General features: G+C 42.0%; 1 protein-coding gene across 3 annotated transcripts in view; it reads right to left on the reverse strand.

Annotated features, from left to right (window-relative positions):
- Window positions 1-21,172, reverse strand: part of CACNA1C (calcium voltage-gated channel subunit alpha1 C) — a 485,027-nt gene that overhangs the window by 41,604 nt on the left and 422,251 nt on the right. For 2 of the 3 annotated variants that reach the window (XM_065626926.1, XM_065626927.1), the window contains exons 31-32: window positions 11,714-11,797; window positions 11,008-11,091 (exon numbers count right to left, since the gene is read on the reverse strand). In XM_065626926.1, coding sequence (XP_065482998.1) covers window positions 11,008-11,091; window positions 11,714-11,797 — 168 coding nt within the window. The remainder of the gene's footprint in view (window positions 1-11,007; window positions 11,092-11,713; window positions 11,798-21,172) is intronic. The other variant, XM_065626928.1, reaches the window with a different exon arrangement.

Below are 21,172 nucleotides of genomic sequence, written 5' to 3' on the forward strand. Positions count from 1 at the left end.
CCAGGACCCTTCCTTTGGTAAATCCAAAGGCTCTGGGAGAGGGTGAAGATGAATGAGCCATCTTACGCTTTGATGAAAGTGCTCAAAGAAACTGCACATTGAAAACAGAAGATAACCCAATCCACCTTTGTTCAAATGCAACAGGACTGTGCATTGCAAGAGACAGTAGATACAGGTGAACTAGCAGCCCCTGTTACTTTTGGGTAATGAATTTCCGCTCAAGAGAGGATAGCCAGAGGTAGCAGCAGCCCAAAGAGAGAGTTTGTGATGGACCATTTTCATCTGAGATTTATAACAGTCCATATTTAATTCCCAGGCTATATCTTTTCATTGCCTTCTAAGTTACAAAGTTATTTACTGTTGATTCAGAATGTTTACTAGAAGACAACAGCCTACAGAGTCATACTGGATTTCTATATGTTAATATGGAATACAATAAAGCCTATGACACATTCTGGGATTGGAAATGCCCAACACAGGCATTATCAGAGCATGTTAGAGGTGGTCGTATGGAGACTGAAGCTAGCTGTTACAAAGGTACCAAGCAACATTTCTTTGTTCTATACCTTTTTTCAAGAATAAAGGGTTATTGATTTGATGAATTCTTTGGTTAAAAAAACCAGTAGGGCAGTTTGGATGATATGTTATACTCACTGTGTGTGATTTACTGTGTTCAAGTCTGGGCAAACAGTTGAGCCTCAAAATCCCTAGCTCTAAATATCAATTTGTTTTAGTGTCTTTCTATTAACAAGTGTTTCTTTACTGCTGAGGTCTCTTTGCCTTCATGTCTGTTCAGCTTAGGAAAAGATGTCACTTGATCTGGCTTTGAGTGAAGCAGATTTTCTCCCAGTCGCTCAGACAAGGCTCAGCAGGCAGCACCACTGACTGGTATCTCCAAGTTCGAAAGTGGATTTTGAGAGGAAAACTGGGATGTGACCAGCTGGGTTGTCCCATTACTCTGCAACATTGTCAATTTTACTAGCAATTAGAGCCAGAGCCACATTTTTGGCTATCAGTCAGCTGACCATAAGCAGCAAACCAGTCTCTACAGCTAGGTCATCTGGATGCAACTGGGAATGGGTCCCATTTAGCAGATGTCTATGAAGATATATGAAGCAGAAATAATTTTGTTGGCATGTTGTGCCAGACGGTCTCTGTGAAGAACAGACCAGCCATTTTAAAAACAGTTATCTAGTGAAAAATTTCAAAACCTCCTATGTTTGCCTGGCTGGTATGTGTGAGTGTAGAGGGAGGGGCGCAGGAGCTAAATGAGGGTGCTATATTGACTGTATTAGAAGGGGTAAAATTAGTTTGTACGTGTTTACCTTTGATTACAGATCTGGCTGGGAGGTTGCATTCTCTTGCCTACCAGCAAAAAAACCCCACAATCAGGCCTTTATTTAATGGGAACCTCAAATGTTCCTGTTAGTCTGTGCATTTGAGTTTGCAGGATGGTACCCATCACCATGCTGAACTGCTGCTGAGCGCCTGGCACAAAAACCTTCACAAGGGGGAACAGACTTTTCCCTGGACTGATGGTATCTTGGCTGAAGAAAGACAGGAAAATAATCACTGACACAGTAAGCAGAGGGGAACTATTTACTGCCTTGCTTAAAACTACCCCTAATGCTCCTGGGAATGGGAGACATGATCTCTGCTACCAAAGATTTCAGCAAAACTGGGAGAAAGTGACTGAGGACAAGAAGATGGTGGAGAAGAGAAAGTTGAGAAGGAAAACAAATAAAATACTTGTGTGTGTTTTCCCTTCTTCTATCACTTACATTGCTTTCATTGCAACTGGCAGTGCAATCTTGAACCAATTAGCAGATCTCTAAATATGCATAATAGTAAGAGATGGTGCAGGGAATGAGGTCTTGGAGGACCGATGTTAAAAGCTCTTGTAATTTGGATGAAGGACAGAAGCTTTTACGTAAAACTGAGTGAGTGAAATATGGGAGATTGTGCACCCTTTATTGCTGCAATCTGCATGTGGAGAACAGTAATGTAGGAAAATTCTTGGGCATTCTCAGCAAAGTAGGTCTTAGAAAAAGGAATTAAATGCCAGAAAACATCTTTCACTACTTCAAGGAATTGCCTTAGATGGCAGAACTAGCTGGATTTGGACTCACCCAAGCACCCAACCATCTAACTTACGGTGCTTAGCGAGCTATCATAATTAACTTTAATATATTAAAAGACGATCTAAGGATTCAGAGTCAGAGATTTTTCTATGGATTCTTATGAAGATACAATCTCTATTAGAGTTCAGGGAAAGTTAAAAGCAACTTTTACTAGGCAAAAGGAATGATTTATCCTGGCTAGGAAGCCAATGGAAAATGTAACCAGCTTGGGGTAGTTGTAATGTTTTTATATTATTTTTTCTTTTGAGCTTTGTGGAAAAAAATATTGAAAGGAAAATTAAATATAACTGTATTATATCACAAATGTTGATGCCAGAATATTGCAGGTTTTTTTTCTTTTCTTTCTTTTTTTTTTTTTTAAGTGATGTGATAGAAAAATGACAGGGAAAATTAAATACTGGTCAGACAATCCGGATGTGTACTTTTTAAAGAACTCTTTGTACAGAAATGTACATGTCACACACTTATTTTACCATTTAACCAACACAGGACAAGGCCTGTTGTACTTTGTGTTCTTACTATTAGCTATTATTGTTATAGTAAAAATAATGTATAGTCAAAGAAGAAATCCAGATTCCCTCTCTAAAAGCCTTAAAACCCACCAGAGTTTGGGATATGTGAAAGCCTGCACTAATTAAAACCATGATCCACTCCTCAGTGCAGTCATTGAGATATTATGCCTCAGCATTTTGAAGACAACTCTAACCATTGTCACTCAGGACTCCAGACAGGGTTGTGCATCAAGTCTTAACAGCTATAGGGCTAACTTTCCTTTTACTGCTTTTACAATTAGGTTTTAAGGATTTGTTCTCCTGGAGTCTTCATATTCCATTTCTCATATTTTAATTGACTAGCATGTGTGTGGCTATATTTATCCAGTAAAGCAAATTTATTTTTATGCTGCTCTTAAATCCCCACAGCAAAATACATTCTGATTATTCCATGCACCTGGAATAACGTCAGAAGCCAAGTATAACAAGTAGTTTTGTGGAAACCAGAATATTGGGGTATTTCCTCAAAACTGAGCAGTATGGAGAGTCTTTCAAAGTAGTTTTTCACATGGAAACTACATTATTTTTTCTTATGGTACTAATATTGCTGGTCATCAGTAACAGCTCAAATGCTCAGGTAAACTGAGGAAGGAGTCATTTGCATTCACCATTCTCTTTTCTGCAAAACATACATTTTTTCTGTTTGCCCATATTTCGTATAGTTTTCCTTACAGAAAAATTTGTGCAGTTACCAAAATCACCTCTTTGAATGGGCAAATCATATTGCGAACTCTGGAAATGCATTCAGAATATCATCATCTTTAAGCCCAAAGAGAGAAAAAAGAGGCCCCATCTTCCTGACAAAAAGATATGTAAATAAAACCAAAATAACCCTGTTCAAACATGGTTGTGCTCGGATAGTCTTACCATACTTCTTTCTCACCAACACAGAGAAAAAATATGCCCTAGAATTGTTGATTAAGCATAAGAGGTGATCAAATTTGAATTGATCTAAGCCTAATTTGAGGAAGAGTTCAGAGCAGCTCACCGAAGTCAAAATAAAGCACTGTGAACTGGCATTTGCCATTGCTAAAGCTCACAACCATGCTTCAACGTGGCTTCCTACATATAGAAGCTGAGGCCACCATGGTGTGTTAACTGGATTATTCTAACAATAAAAACACCACTGGATATTAAAAAAACCAAAAAACCAAAAAAACCTGAACCACGAATAAATCCACCCCCCCCTTATATTTTATCAGTAGTTTTTTTCTAAAAGGAAAACAAGTCATATATACATACATATACACACACACAGGGATAGCTCAGGACTACATACAACTTCTAGGATGGCAGCAGTAAGGATATGACAACAGAAGATGTCAAAAGAAGCCACTGTGCTTCTCCAGCCCTTTGCTACATAATTTGGAGGCCTCTGCTACCCAGATGGCATTTGAGAAAGAGAGAGAGAGAAGGGGAGAGGGAAGGAGATGTTTTCTGCCTCTTCCAGAAGGTTTAGGTAAATGAACTTGAAAGTTCTAGCAATTGCAAAGATTTGTTTCCAGTGGCAACTGATGGCCAAAAACTGAGCAGCAAAGGGCATGGAAGCAGAGAGAACCAGACAGGCAGAGACAGAAAGACAGACAGACAGACGCAGCGACAGAGATGAATGCGAGTCCCAACTGAGGTGCGGGCTAAGATGTATGTCGTCCTTCCACCGATCCTTGCTCCCATGGCGGGGGGTGTGTGTACAGGACTGTGTTGCAGGGCCCAACCGCTCCAGTCCTTGCGCAGGCGAAATGCCCCTGGGGGCAGTTCTGCCCGAGTAAGGACTGCAGGATTTAAGCCACTGGTTCTCTGCCTTTGGACACATTGATTGAGGGTGAAAATGAACTCGTGAGGTTTAGTGTGGCTGGAGACGAGGGAGAGGAAAGCAAGGGAGAAAAGGAAGAAAGGGAGGGGGTGGGTTAAAAGGGAGAAGTGCAGGAGAAGGTGAGAGGGAGACTTGAGTATAGGCTGTCAGATATTCCAAAGAATGGGAGCAGGAGCCCATGACAAATCATATGAAGCTTCTTGACACCAAAAGCAAGATGACTGTAAGAAAAGGCCCCATGCGCCTGGTTTAAGCCTGAGTTACTTAACTTGAGAAATAAAAAAAGACTAAAGGAGAAATCACTGCACAGGTCTCCAAGTATTCTTGGTATCTCTCTGGCCTTCCTGAACTTACTCAGGTATCAACCAAGCTGCAACCCTCTGCTGACTTCCTACTGGAGTTTGGAAAACTTTTCAGAAGTGCAAGATGTAAAGTACTCAGCTCTCCTGAATATCTGATAGACAAACACCAAACCACTACACAGCAGGCTGGAGTACAACAGACCTGACCAACATTTTATAGTGGAAGGAATACAGCAAGATGAGTTTTGGGTTTACCCTAACCTTCTTCATAGGAGTGCTACTTCCTGAAGCACCTACGTATCCCAGAGGCCACCATGGATCAGATCACATGCAATGCTCTACTTTCCTTTTTTCTCCTCCTGTCACCTCTCCCATTAAAAAATCCTCACCATTTCCATCAACCCTCAGACCAGTCACAACACTCACTCTTAGAAAAACATATACTGCTACAACACAAGGGCAACTTACTCAGGGAAATATTCCATTATTTCAAAAAAGCCTGCAAGTCACCAATTCTCTATCCCTGATAGCTCACATCATGTATCCATGCACACACCCCTGGCTTGTCACATCTGCTGTATCGCGTCGCATACCTGTCACGGGTACCTCCTCCTCTTCTGTACCTCCTGCAGTGTTCACAGACACATTCAGACACACAAGTACAGTCACTGAGTAGAATGGGTGGGATGGATACCAGTCCAGATGGTTTTGCTCAGTCATCCTCATGCACTCCCAGACACAGCTGATGAACACAGAGGTTCACATGCAGACACGCTCAGAGGCACCAGCAGGATCCCTTCTCAGGCTCACAAGTAGGTGCAAACCCTCCCTCCCTGACATCCTTTCAAGACAGACAGAATCAAACACGCGACATCCCCACTATCACTGATACCTATGCCAGTGCTCTGCAGACACACATGCTCCCACCTGAGCCTGTCTCCGTCACCCTCACACATCTGCCCACTGCAGCTAGATGGGGCCAACCTTCCAGGTGGCCACGGGGACTCCTCCAGCTGAGCAGGCACTGCTGTGAGCATCGTTTTGGTGGCAGACAAAGACTCAGCCACAGTGAATCCTCCATCTTACACTGGAAAAGAGTGAAGGAAAAAAGGACCCTGTGGACCAGAGAGGTGTCAGCACCTCTGGATGTTACATTAGCAGCTTTGCCAGTGACTCAGGATCTGGCCATTTTCCTTTCGTCACTTTGGGCACTGCAGCACAGAGCACAAATTGAACTTGATTTCCCCCTTTGATACAGCACAACAAATAGTTATGAGGAACTTTATTTTCCTGGAGGAGGGGACAGCAGGTTGTCAGTCACCTTCACAGTGCTCAACTCCAGGTTGTGTCTGCTGATGTGGAAAGGAAGGAAATGCAAGCTCGTGCCTGGGGCTGCTTCTGGGTTGGTATATTCCAAATTTGTTGGGTTTTATTAAACTCCTATAACATTTTCTTTCCTATTATAGTTGTTATAGATAGTAATAATCTTTGCCACCTTGATTTTTTTCCTAATGAACTTAAAGGGTCTTGTAAACACTAATGACAATGCTTTCTTAATGTAGGGAATAATAACAACCTCCAATATACTGATGGGGAGACTGAGGTATAGGGATCTAGTGAAAATCCAAGGAATACAACCCACAGGCCTTACCTCTAAGGCACCATATATTACACAATCTTTCATCTTATTCCCCAAGAGTCATTCTTGGTCTTAGCACTTAAACAGAGTTGACACATGGTAGATGTGGTCTCTGCCTTGGAAATTCTTTTTTTTAATAGCACATTAAAAATGTTTTCCCCTCTCTCTTTAGTTACTTAAGAAGTGGCTTAGCAGTGACCCAAAATAGGAACACTGAATATTTCCAGAAAATTTTGAAAAAATCTTCATTTTGTGGCTAGGAAGCTAGTTTTGTAACACTTACTGAGAAGCAAAACTCTGAAAATGCAGATTGAAAGTAAGGGGATTTAAAAGCAAATTGGGCAGAAACTGTGCCACTCTCTGAAGTTCTCAAACTCTCCAGATTTTAAACTGCCCTGTGCCCCTTGCACTTATTCAGTAGTGTGAGATTAATGTCCACGTGTTTGTGGAGCTGGCTGGGGGGACCTGTAAGATGTTCCTAAGTTACAGTAAGCAAGTGGACCTAATGTGATGCAATTGGACTTACCAATCATTGTATCTCAACGCCATGAAGGTGTTTTAAGTGAAGGTTTCCCATAGGACTCAGAAATGCTGAAAGCAACCTGGGGGCCTACCTCATGAGTGCATGCCTTCTCACTACTTTTGAATGCACAGCGATGCTAACAAAAATATGCTGAGCTTGACATGCAAGTGTCCACTCACCCACAGCATGCAGATGAACATGCTCGCATACAGGAAACTCTCAGATAGAAACACCCACCCATAAGCAGATCAAACTTGCACAGCAAGGCACCCACGTTGGCTCAGAAAACTTGTTCATAGACTCAGTTACATGCACCACAACCCATGTGTCTCCATCAACAGCCATTCACAACACAGATATGTATGAAATATGTATGTGTCCATACACACTCTCTTTCCTCCACACATGGATTCATGTCTGTACATTCTCCCATGGATTTGTAGCCCATACACAGGTATCCAAACATGTTCAAGAACGTATACTACAACCAATGGAGCGCACACACAAAGACCCACCCATGCACGCTCACAAATATCTTAATGAAGGTTTTGGTCTGGGAAATTCCTTTTCAAGAAACAAAAATAATTGCCCAAAGGAAAAACACAGAGCATGGGGAACTGCACAAATGAATGCAAGCGCATACCTACATGCACACTGTGGAGCCTGTCAGTCAGGGTTCCCACCACAACTACGGCTATTGCAGCTCAGCACCTGCTGAGTGTGCTTCTCCTGAGTGCCAGTGTCTGGTGAACCTCACAGAGATTTCAGGTTTACATGTCTATGGCCACATGTCCAACTAACCTGTGCCAGGTGTCTCCAGCTTCCCTGACCACAATGACAACTGTCCCTTAGCCCCAAGAGCGGCACCTTCCAAGACCCTACCACAAACGTTCTTCAGCTTCTAAGGAGTTGGGCAGAAACATCTTACCTGCACCTGACCAGGCTAAACATCTCCAAGTATTGGAGTTTGTTGGCATTTTAGGGTTTATTTCTTCTTTCTTTTTCAGACTCCAGGTCTCTTGGAACAAGACAAGACAGTGTACAGAAACACAAGGCAGGGTTTGCTCAAACCCACAAACAGCAAGAAAGCAACAAGCTCCTGAGGAGAAGGGGAGAAGTGTATCTGACAAACTGCCTCACACTGCTTGGGAAGGTGACAACTGTCCATCCAAGATGGGCTGCTATTTCCAAAGCCCATCTGCTACAGATGTAATGTATCAAGTGCTGCTAGCAGGAAGGGAATCTGACAGGACAAACCAACATACAAAACATTCTCTTATTCAATAAGGGTTATAAGTGCAAAGGGATTTCAGAACATTTCAGAACAAACTCCATTCATGGCTGCTGCTCATTTACCAGTGCATCAAAAGATTGTGCAAGTTTTTAGTAACAAACATTAGGAAACTAGTAGCAAAGGACTTGCCTAGATAAAAAGAGAAGATTTAAACATGCCAGGTAACAAAAAGATGTGTGCAGAAATCTGTAAAAACTGTATAGAAGGAAAGGATTCTTTAGAGGAAACAGAGGGACCATCATGAAATGCTGTTCATCACCCTAACTAAAAGAGTCAGGGCTGCTCCTGCTGCCTCCTCAACTAAGACAGGTGATGGCTGTTTGGGCAGAGGCATGCCCTCATTTTTCATAGACTTCTGCAACCAAAAACTGGCTTCTGGGCCTTGGCCAACACAAACTTGAATTTAGACAGGGAATGGGAAGGACAAGGAGCCTTGTCAGCGGTAATTAAACACGCCAGTATGGATAGCCCTGGAGACTGAGGATCTGAACACAGCACAATTATCAGCAGCGTGACCTTCTTGACAACATGCTGAGAACGAATGCGATTTATCCTGCTTAAATTTAGCATCTGAGAGCTGGGTGTCTAGACAAACCTAACAAACCTAGACACTCTCTGGTCACTGGATGGGCACCTCCAAAGAGCAATTCATTTCTCCTGTCAGAGAGGTGCACAGAGAGGCATCAGTTGGTATGGGGAGGGATTCGTTTCTTTCCACTAAGAGGAAGCCTGGGTGACTATCTGTCTTCCTCTTAGATGACTACAGTTAATGAGATGTATATCAAAGTGTCTTAAACCACGATGTAAAAGTTCTTTAATTTATAGGAAATTACTGTGAATTTCTTCAAAAGGATCCATTAGATTTTTCCCTCCAGCACAGGGTTTCTGACTATGATAGACCTCCATATATTTATCAAAACTCAAGAATTTCTCTCCTTTCTGCTTGAAAGACTTTTATATGGATTCAAATGCATAAGTCAGGAAAGTCTTGTTGATGTTTAGCATAATTCACCTCCAGTTAACTGTACTTATTTCCTCAATTACCATGTACAGTTCTGCCTCTAAAGATGGGAATTTAACTTTTCCACAATCTGAAGGCTATTGCCGGGTTCCCCATTTAGTTTTCTTCTGACAAGGGTAGCATAAAAAAGGTTATCACTTCATTCTTTAAAATTAACAACTTCAGCCTGCTGATCATTGTAACCTTCCTCTACAAAGTCAGCCCATTCCGAATATCTCTCTAGTAAAAGTGTAACCAAAATTGTTTACCACATTCTAGGGTAAATTCTAGCAAACAATTTTTTTGTGTCCATAAAGTAGGACATTCAAAAGATGTAAAATAAAAGTTGATTTTTGGTTAGAAACTATTTTCCATTCTCTCAAAAACCAAAGAAAATGGACTAGTATAAAATATTTCATTTATTCTAAATTAAAATATTGCAACTTAGATGAATGTCCCTGTTTCAGCATTTAAAAAAAAGAGAAGGAGTTGAACAGAAATTAAAATAGAACCATGATACAAAAATGTTTTGTTTGGAAAGTTCGAAGTAAGGCATTTTGATTTGTTTCAAAATGTTGCCTACATTTTTTCCTAAACACAACACTGAGTGAAAACTATGCTGTCACTTTTCTGCTTGCGATGGATTGCCTCTATAGTACACAACAATACCAAGCTGGAATGTTTATTGAATAGCCACATCATTTTCCAAATTCATTATTCATTTGCTCTTCGTTAACATATTTACAGCAGTTTTATTTCGATCTTTCTGTTTTCTTGGTCTCACTAAGCTGCATTTTGTAGTGCAATTTTTGGCCATGCTCAGAAACTCCGTGGGTCCTTTGTAGTCTTTCTTTTGGGAATCCGTGTGCTTCCTGCCTGTCCTTTGGCTCTTTATCCCGTAATTCTATATCCATACACCTCTAAAAAAAGACAGAGGAAAAATTTTGTCTGAAGTGATTTATTCCTTGAACACCAGCTGCTCATTTCAGTCTCGGTGGCTCATTCAATCCTTTACCTGTCTGCTGAGATGGGCACCAGTGGGGCCAATCAATGTCAATTGTGCTTGTGGGATTTGTGAGATGGGGCAACCTGGGTTGCAAACTCAAAAAACTGGGTTGAAACTCTGGCGCTTTGTTTTTCTTCACGCTTTCAGTTTTGTTTTTATTTGATCTACATTTTTTTTTCAAATTAGAAGCTAAACATTAGGAGCAGGTTCCTCTAAACAGAGATGATTTGGTTTTTATTTCTTTTGGAGGAAGCCTGAGTGAGGAGGCACAGGGAGGATTCCTGGTTTGGTTCCCGCAGTTCCACCTCGAAAGAACTGACCTTTAGATCTCTGTGGGGTGGAGAGTACGGAACTGCCATGGGAAGCAAAGCATAACACTGGGTAGGCCAAAGTGCTGGCCTGGAACTATTCTAGCAGCTTCCCATGGTACAAATAATTTTTCACTTACACTCCACATTTCCCATCACTTTTCCTGCTATACAGTTTAATTCATGCCAGGCGGATTATGAAGGGAAGAAAATGATGCAACAGTCAAAAAGTCCTTTAAGTCGTTCCAAAAATTAGAATAAAAAGAAAACAAAACAAATCAAAAGAGAGAACTTCAAAACTAAATGAAAAGCTCTGAAAACAAACTCAAAAGAAAGGAGGAAGGGGGAGGGGGAAACAAAAAAAAAGAACCCGGGAAAGACAAATGAATGTTAGAGCAGGCACGATCATGGACAGACGCCAGCTACTTACGTTCACCTCGGTGATTGCTATATCAACAATGCTACCCACAACAATCAAGGCGTCAAATGTATTCCATGCATCACAGAAATAGTGCTGCATGTGGCAGAGAAGCCAAGGAAAGAGAGAGAGAGAAAGGAAGAGAAAGAAAGAATGAGAGAGAGGAGGGAGAGAGAGAGTGAAAGGGAGAAAAGAGGGAAAAAAGTAAAAAGTAAAATAAAATAAAACAAAAAATCAAAACAAAACAAAACAAAGCATGAAAGAGGGAGAGAAGAGGAAAAAAATAAGAAAAGAAAGAGGTTACGTGGGCATATTAAATAGTCTCTTACCACTCTACAGTATTGGTTGCTCAAAACCTCTATAACGTTTCACATGATGGAAGGTATCAATAAAAGCCTGGTTAGTCAAAAAGTTACACTCAAGCATGTCTACCTTTTGGAGGGAAAAAAAGCACACACACCCCAAACTCTGTGCGCTTTCACCAGTCACAGCCTTGGGGCGAGCTATGACAAGTGAAAAAGAAGGAGGCATTTCCCCCCCTCCTTTTTTTTTCCCTGGGAGAAGGAGAAGGACGACGGCAAGTTCAATAAAAGCATGACTAAAGGGAAAAAAATCAGAAAAAAAAAAAAAGAGAGAGAGAAAGAAAGTGAGAAAGAGAGAAGGAACAGCAGAGGAGGAGGAGGTGGTGGTATCCTGGGGAGGGTAGAGTAATACTCACATTAGTTTCACTGAGAATGACGTCTATAATGCTGCCAATTACGATGAGGAAGTCAAAAACATTCCAAGGATCACTAAAGTAACCCTACATAAGGAAGGGGCAGGCAGGATGGGGATTAAAAAGGAATGTTAGACAGACAAAAACAGTTCAAAATTACCATTAGAATTACTGCCCTGATACCTCAAGGGGTTTTCCTCTTAAGTCTGCTTGTTGCGTCTCAAGCTGTAGCCTAGTCCTGGGATCCCTGACTTGTGTGGAGCAGCCCCTACCCAGCTAAAGTGATCCCAGAGCAGCCAGACCTCCCCTCTGAATCTAGGACAGGGGAGGAAGAGAAGGATCACTCTGAGCATGGCTACTCACAGGAGTAGGGGCTTCCAGGACAAGTTCCTCCAGACATCTCCAATTCCTAGCAACACAGCACCTTTCCCCATTTAGCTTAGATTTGGCCGGGGGAAGGGTTTTCTCTAAAAACGGCTGCCCTTCTCTTGGTGTGGATATCAACCCGCCAGTCCATGTTCCAGATGTAATGCTCTGTCCTGGTGCTGGGAACAGCTGGCTGCTGCGTCACGATGGAGCACAAGGCACAGTCAAACTGGGGATGTACTATTTAACCCTCAGTGGTTGTCACCTTTATCCTTACCCAGTCACAATGAGTATTACAACAGTCAGCAGCCTAAGAGGTTCTTAAAACTACAGAGCAGGACTGGTGTGTTTGTTGCTCTGAAAGCACGTCTGCACCACAAAATGATCGTATGAATGTAGCATGTGCTCGTGCTTCCCACCAAGAAGGGGTAAGAACGAGAGTGAAGTTGGCTTTAGCATGTGCTCAGGGAGAGGCCTGTTGCTCATTTATGCTAAAGATTGTGCCATAGCATCACTGCAACACCAGCTGTCTAGGACAAGCTATGGCAGATCCACCAGCGTGTGTGAAACTCATACCTTCACTTTGCTGTGCAGAATTACTTCAGGGGCTATCTCAAACATCTCATTGTCCTCAGCAGAGTTCAGGAGATGTTAATCAATACTGCTTGCTGTCCCCAGCCCGCATGATTTTTGGCTGGATGGGCTGTAAGGATACAGGACCCTTTTGGAAAAAGTCCTGTTCAGCCCAGGAGGTGAGCTTCTGTATTTAAACTTCCTGCCCAAGTCAATGTCATGAGTAAAGAACTTATTTTGGCTCATGGAACACCTGTGCCAAACTCTTCCCCTTGTTCTGCAGTCCTAAAAGGAGGCGAACATACAAAATTCTCCGTACTCCTTTTATGTGTTTGGTCTTGTGAGCATGGGCTAATCTGACCTCCCTGTTTCCCAGCTGCAGCATGTCTCCAGTGAGACTGAACCCAAGTTGCAATGTGACTGCTATTCTTAGCCAGAGAGTCAGGTCATGGGTAAAGTGTGAGTCTGTGTTCCCAGGCAGTGCTGCAGAAAGCAAAAAGGAGAAAAGAAAAAAAAAAAAATTAAAAATCCCAGCACTGGCACTGCACAAGCCAGGCTTGGGAACCTGAAATTACTGTGGGTTCAGCCATCACATGGAGCAGGCACTGGTAAAAAGTGTCTTTCTAAATGCTGAAACACTGCCTCCAGAATGCTTCGAGACTCACAGTGATAAACTGCATTAGTTTTGGGTTAGATTAAAAAAAAAAAGAGATGAAGCAGAGAAAGCCACTGTCCAGCTGGTTCCACACCAGTGAAGGGAGCTGGTAAAGTGGACTTTGAAATCTTCTTCGCAAAAGTAGAAAAAAAACCCCTCTTTATTCTGCAGCCTGAAATAGGCAACTCTTAGCAGATCTACACTGGGAGGAAAAATAATCTCATAGCTACACAATTAGCTACAACAGGGAGGAAGGAAGTAGGAGCAAAAGCAAATTCAGAGAATATTATTATTCAGCGTCCAGCCTAGAAAATACACAGCAAATATTAGAATGAATTCAGTGGTGATGTCCAGCGTTAGCAACCAGATGGACCTGGAATAAAACTGTAATTAGACTTCACCAAGAGGAAGGGGAGGGAGAGAACAGCAGATTAAATTGTAGAGGCAAACACATTTTGAATAAATAAAGGACAGACACAGATCATACAGAGTTGCAAAAAGTGCCTTTGCAGTCTGATGCGACCTTGGCAGAGAGCACACTCGCAGGATCAAAGAGAACAGAGTAGAAGACAACAGACCCAATCCTCCTGCCCCAGTTCATGTGCGCAGTCCTGCTGAAGGCAATGGCACTGCTCACATGCCAGATGAACACATGTATTCAATAGCATGGCTATCTTCCATTTCCTTCTCGAATTGCATAGTTTAGGAACTATTGAGTATTTTAGTAGGAACCCAAACAAGCCTCCAAAAAAACACCAAAAAAGGAGTTTGCTTTTGGGCAGCTGCAAGGGTGAAGATCCAAAAAAGGTTTTGCCCATGAAAATGATGACTATTTTTAAATCTCCGATGATGGATAGGTGGTTGTTTACTATGATTGGCATCATACTGCAAGAATGTTTTTGGTGTAACCAAATTCACAATTTCTTTTTACTGAGCAACTCCAGACATAGAGCCCAAAGTCATTACTGTTGGTAAAACAGCATTTGCTTTTGGTACAAAATCCAGGTGAAAACTGAAGCCAGTGAATTAAACTTTGCTCCCCATTGCAGTAATGTAACCTCACTGGAAGCAAGGACACTACACTGACACAGTTGACACATCTCAGGAGAGACTTAGGCCTGGAAAGAAAAGGACCCTTTTTCATTGCTATCACAAATTGCTGCTTTGGACCTTTGTCACGCCACAGCATATCTGGAGTCGCTCTGCTAACTTCTGGGGAGTTGCTCGGCTCTGCTGAGTCTCATCAGCCAGCTCCTTGCTTCAAAGTCATGGGCTGGTCTGCTCTGGGATCACAGAAAGAGCATTATCATGGTATGTTATTGTGTGGCTGTAAGGTGGACTCAGAGGGCTCTTCTCTTCCTCCGGTACCTCTTAGATGAGTGATAGAGAGGAAGCATGGATATGAATGCAGTTTTACTCAACCCCACATCCAATATGCCAGTGTTGGATTAAGGACACGCATGAATTTAAAAACCTTCCTTTCCTCCTCACCTGCTCCTTCTGTCTTTCAAACAGAAGGGTGAAAAATAGGAAGATATTATTCACAGTAAGTGAGCTCAAAGAGAACAGAGAACATGAATGCTTCATTTGTGTGAGAGGTAATGGAATCCTTCCTTAAAAAGCCACCCTCCTTAGGGACATTTACCTACAAACAGCCATGTGGTCACTAAGCTTTGGATCAGACCTGATAATCTTGTCAGGAGTCATGAGTACGTACTGGGAGTGAACTACACCCCTTGGGGACGCGCCTCTTGCGACCTCAAGTACCTCTTCAAGCCACATTCCTCACTGGAGTGTACCAGGGTGGCTAATGAAAGACAAGCTGAATGAAGGAAGGGCTTTCACTCTAATAAAGAGGTTGTATTTCCAAACTATTTTTCCCACCAGAAAGTTCTGTATACTTTTCCCAAGGGGGTGGAGGTCTGACTGGAAATGAATTGATGGCACTGTTTGTTTTTGCAGTACAGGAATTTAGAGTGTAATACCATATTTTACCCTTAAAGGGAGACGTTTGACCCTGATTCAGCTGTATAACTACGTGTCACATAATGGCAGCCTCAGGGGCTTACTGGGGAATGGTAGTCACCCTCTCTTGTGGGATGTCTTTGGAGATCCATGAAGCTTTTGGGGAGAAAGGAGGACAGAAAGAGACCAGGAGGATTGGATTGAATATTCAAGAAGCATGAAATAGCCCCACCATTAGAGCACATTTTTTCCCCATTTTTTTTATTTCCCCAAAGGTAGCAAAGGATAGTATATCATCACATGATCAATAAGTTAATGAAAGGCTGAGCATAAATATGCAGTAGCTGACTGGAATGGAATCTCATTTGTGCAGGGGAGCAGACACTGTAGCATTTCAGAATGAGTATATGCCAATCATTTGTAGGTTTCCTAGTTGATGAGATTAGTTATCAAAGAAGCTGGGGTTTGTTTTGGTACCTGTGGAGCCACTGAAATCCCTGAGGAAAATTTCTTTTAGTTTTTGTGAATATAAGATCCTAAAAGCAGCATCTAAGAAGCCTCATTAACAGCAAGGAAAATCGTCTGAGCTCAGAGTTACCTGGGGCCCACAGTGAGAATGTGTGGTGGCTGGAGAGCTATGGATCTACACTGAAGCACAGAAATCCTCGGGGGAAGGGTGTTGTTGAGTCACAGTACCAGCTGGGTTTTGAGCATCCAGCCCTGTGGGAGCTGCAGAGTCACTTGTGTGTTGCTTGAGGTGCAGTTATCTATCTGCTTAGTCCCAGGTTTTCACTTTTAGCTCTTACGAAGTAGCTGGCAAAAATTACAAACTTGTCTGAGAGAAAAGCCTCTAAAGACAAGAGCGCAGCAAGGGTCAAGGCTATTAACTGGGTGGGATATAACTGTCGATTAGATGGTCTCCAGTAGAAGAAGATGCTGCAATGTCATAGGAGGAAAGAGAAAGACATGCATGTACGTGTATGGATGTATGTGTGAATATAGAAATGATGCATCAAGGAGGAGAAAATAAGACATATAGATAACTACACAGTCTAAAAGGAAAGCAAACCAGAGAAGAACCTTGCTAGCACTTATCTGAAATAAACCTGCGTGTTAAAACAACAAAAAAGAAGCATCAACCTTAATCACCTGGAAAGAGTACATAGGAAGGAGAGAAAGGGGCTGATACTCCGATATTCAGTGTGATTTCTTAGCAAAAATTGCCTGCTGATTGCAAAGGGCACCAAAGCAGATTTTGTTGGGGATTTGCAAAATGAGATGAGCTACTAGTTTGGTTGATGGTTGCTTAGTATGTGAATTCATTTCTGAAAATGCTGCAGACTATTTGGAGCTGCGAGAGTCAGTTCTCAGACTTCTTTAAAAGAGGCTTTCCCTGCAAGTATTTTTGCAAAAGAGACAGTTTCATTGGAAAACAGTACTGAATCAAATTATATTTACACAGTACTGTGACTCTTAGTACACCTTCTCACAGCAGATTTGAGTGATTTGCCTGTATCCTGAGCAACCTTACAAAGCTACAATAGTTCCTGACACCAAATGTAGATTTGTGTCAGATACAATTTCTGTTATGCTAAGATATCATTTAGCCATAACAGCAATCAGAGAAATTAGCAGACCCTAACAGAGAAGGAATAAAGTGGAGGATGCAGCTGCTTGGAGCTCCTGACAGGCTGCAGGAAAACAGCGTCTGTTTGCATACTATCTATCAGCTCTCATCCATTGATGGATTAATTCTGAGACACAGACTCCCTGCAGTTCACCTACCAGTCTCAGTAATGAGTCACTGCTGGAGGGAATTGTACAAGGCTCCCCTGTCCTCTGTCAAATCTTTCTGCAGACTGGGAGTGAGGAGAGGAGCTTTTCAGCTCCCCAGACTGTTCCCAAAGGTCTGGCCAGTTCCAAAGAAGGCTCTTACCTCTTTTTGCTTGTTTCATAAGAATACAAGACCAACTTATAGACCAAGATAGGTGCTCAATAATTTTTATGTTTTCCTTTACCTTCTCTCACCTTGCTTCATGCTCCCTCTCACAATAAGGACGTTGGTGAAAGCAGAGAGGTGTCCCTTGGGGTCTGAGGGCCTAACTGGAACATACTGGACACTCTGCTTGACAGAAACAAAGGAACTGGAGGACTTTAATGGCTCTGTGATTTGGAAAAAATACCCCAAGTGTTTATTTCTACGTCACTGGTATAAAACTGAGGTAGCTTGTTAACCGAGGTTAAAAGTGACAACCTTCTGATTATTGTTTGAGATCCTGTAGGTCCTAAAGCAAACTATGGGTCTCACCTGTGCTTCTAGTGGACAAATACCTGTATCATAGGAAAAAAAGAGAAAAAAACCCCACTGCCTGAACCAAGGTCCTCCAGCCAATATTCAATACACTTAAACATTTACAGAGAATGGAACTATGTAACCTCTTGTGTCACAACAGACCCTTTTTTATGCTCTCCACACCCACTGATAACAGACAATGTCCGGGAAACATGCTCAGAAAAATCTTTATCATACCTGTTCTGTGAACTGAGAATTCCCATTTCCAGATCTTGCAACCCAGTTCATTCTACCAGAACTCTATTTTCCAGATTGTCTTGTGAGCCCCTCCATACCTACCTACATGGTGGTACAGTTATTTTACACCTTGCTGTATTTCATTTATTGTAAAGTGGCTGGTAGTACACAAGCACTCAGCCATGTGGAAAGCTTGAAGTGCAATGTTATGGTCCCAGGTCCTCCACAGACTGGGAAAGAGGCATGGAAAGGCAATGTGGAAGCATTTATTGTGGAAGCATTTATTCTGGAAGCATCTCTTAGGGGTGGCAAAGATTGTATTTCATAGTAACACACTGAGAATGCCTGAGAAAATTATAAGAGTAAAACACGCTGAAACTGGATGATTTGACTAGCTGACCCTGATGTCATTTTTGGCCTGGATTGCTCTTAGCTACCTTTGAAGGGAAGGTAATGCCTGAGGCCTCCTTCATAGAAGTGCATGAAAATGGAGGCAGAGTAACAGAAAGCTCTATTATAAATTCTGCTGTCCACCTAGAAAAATAAGATAAACATTTTTTACTTTCCTACATGTATGTCGTGGCACAGTGATACCCTGTGAGCAGTTTGCCCCTTTTCGTCATGAGCAGTAATTACATTGCAATCATTTAACAATTACTGCCCTGCGGTCAGAAACCAGAAACCTTGTTCTCAGCAAAGAGAAACAAAATCAACACCAGTCTTACCAGAAAAACTGAAAAGTGAATGTTATAGCTTGTGATGTCTGAACAGATCATTTATCAGAAAATGCATTCTGTGAGAATTTTGCTGTCAAATTCCATTAGGAAGAAGCTGTAAATGCTCAAAGACTTGCAAGGTCTAGAAAAAGCAGGTCTTGATGAGAGCCAACAAATAACTCTTGAAGGCAATAAACCAAATCAGCAAGATGAAACAGTTCTATCAAAGGAGCAAAAGGATGGGTTTTGCTGTTAAGGATTTTACACTTCGGGAAGCAGAAATGTTGAGTTTGACTAGACGACCTCCAGAGGTCCCTTCCAACTCCAACCATTCTGTGAAATGCAGAAAATGCAACTTTCCAAGGGCCTATGAAAGCCAGATGCCTGATAGAGAAATCAGTTCTCTTAGACCTCAGCCAGGTGACCATTTGGCAGTGGAAATGTTCTTTCCTAACATAATGAACAGCCCTTAAAACGGGCTGTATCACAGTCTCTTATCTGGTATTATTCTAATGTGGACAGAAGATTCACATCTGTGTGAACTTTTGACCCTTTAAAATGACCTTGCATGAAGCGATAGAAGGTTGGGATTTTTCTTCTGAGAGTGAGAGCAAGTCACTTTTCCCTGGAACTGTTCCTTTTGCAGGCTGCTGCTGACGCTGCTGGTGCCATTGTGAATGAGACCCCAGTTCACCATCCCACTGGGCTTTTAACACTGTGTGAATAATTTTCTGTATTAAATAATTAAGTGTAATAGCTAATACAGTACTTCCCACACTGTTGCATTGTGCAGTCATATAATTACTTTTGATCATTTATAATGACATTAAAACCCCCAAGTGCCAGACTGAAAATAAATCTGTCACAATGTTGCAGTAATATGCAAATTCTCTGGTTACATTTGCTGTCAAGGAATAGGTCCTCTCTCATTCAGGCTCTTATACAGCTTCTTTAATGTTTTTTTCTGTGTACTGAATTCCCTATTGATCCTTCAGGAAGCTGTAGGATTGCATAGCTCTGGCTGATCAGTGTTAGAAATTTCACACATTTTATATAGTAATTAGATGATCTATTTGTGTGCAGAAAATTGCTGGTCTCGTCCTCCAGGAAGGAGAACATCCTGCATTTAAACAACAAATGTAATATGGGAAGCAGATCAAACAAGCCTTTTTGTCCCTCACAACTTGCTTCCACTGCAACATGAAAGGACAAGTTTTTTTCATGAAGAGGGAAGTTTGTTCTGTATACTCATTTCATTCTTGGCCTCTTTTTGGGGGGTACCAACAAAGGAACCAATTGACAACTACTCTGTTCATGCCTTTCTGCAACATACGTTTTCCATGAGGAAATGGGAGAGAGACCAGTATACTTCACAGAGGATGTCAGCCAGTGTTCGGAAGGAAGACACTGATGTTTCCTGACCCAGATTCAACTAGAGGTATGAGCTAGGATTTACTGCAAAGTTCCATTTCTCATAATCCGTCTAGTTTCTTCTGTCACATTCACCTACCAAATGTTTTTCACGCTGCATGACTTGTTTACATGGAGTCACGCCTATGCCATCTCAGAATATAAGCATATGCACAATAAGAAAACTTTAGTCTGGCACTACTTTCTTCTCCTTCAAAGTGTCAGGAACGGCCAGACTTCCCCTCCCACACACGCTCAGGAACTGGTGAGGAGCTCAGTGAAATCAAGAAGTATCAAAGAAGATTCCCCATACTTTCACATGACGGAGGAGGCAGTTATTCACTTGCTGACTCCTCATTTGTGGAAATTGCTGTTAAATCAACCTCATCCCTGAGAGTTCTGTTGTAAAATTTCTTTTTCTGTACGAATTAGAAGATCAATTGCATGAGTCTCTACAGTTATATCAGGTGTACTGTTTAACTTCATGTGCCAGCGCTCAAGAACACTAGGATGTGGTTGCTCTTCCCTTTAATGTTGCTGCCTTGTAACATGTCAGCAGCGCAGACTCCTGACTAGTTTTAGTTTCAGGCCTGGAATATCATGCCAGCTGCTTTGGCCCTAGGCTAGTGAGATGTCATTCCATGTTCTATGAGAAAGTCTCAACGCCGAGCTGCTGTGAGAGTGCTGTGGCACAGACCATGCTGCAAGAGTTTCAGTCACTTTCTTAGCCTCTCTGTTCTCTTCTTTCTCCTGGATGTACAGGGAGATAGAAATTCTGTCAGGCAAGCAGCATCTAGGGGCAAGTCTACCTGATGCCTCTCTGTTCCAACCCACTGATGGGCATAAAGGATGGGAATGACCTGATCATTTATGTCCAGAATAATTATCCCAAGTATTTCTTCACATCAAAGTCACTTAAATATGCTACTCTGATATAGAGTACTTTTAATATTTGCTTCTGCAGAAAGGGCTTAGAAAAGATGCTCATTCTTCCTCCCAGACCTGTGGATGTGAAAGACCATATGGTCAAATCTCCACATGACACGCGTGCTATGCAAAATGCATGAAACACCTAGGAGGCAGGCAGTCACAGTAAAGAGAAAGCAGAGGCGTGATTAATGAGGGATTAAGTTTTTTTCCCTTTTCTAGTGTATGTCCAAAATCCTCGAGCCTGATTCAGCAGTTGCTTGAGAGCCTCGGACTGACTGCACACATACAGCACAGTGTCTGGTCATGTGCTACAGAGG

Source organism: Caloenas nicobarica, chromosome 1, assembly GCF_036013445.1.
Source record: "Caloenas nicobarica isolate bCalNic1 chromosome 1, bCalNic1.hap1, whole genome shotgun sequence".
NCBI lineage: Eukaryota > Metazoa > Chordata > Aves > Columbiformes > Columbidae > Caloenas > Caloenas nicobarica.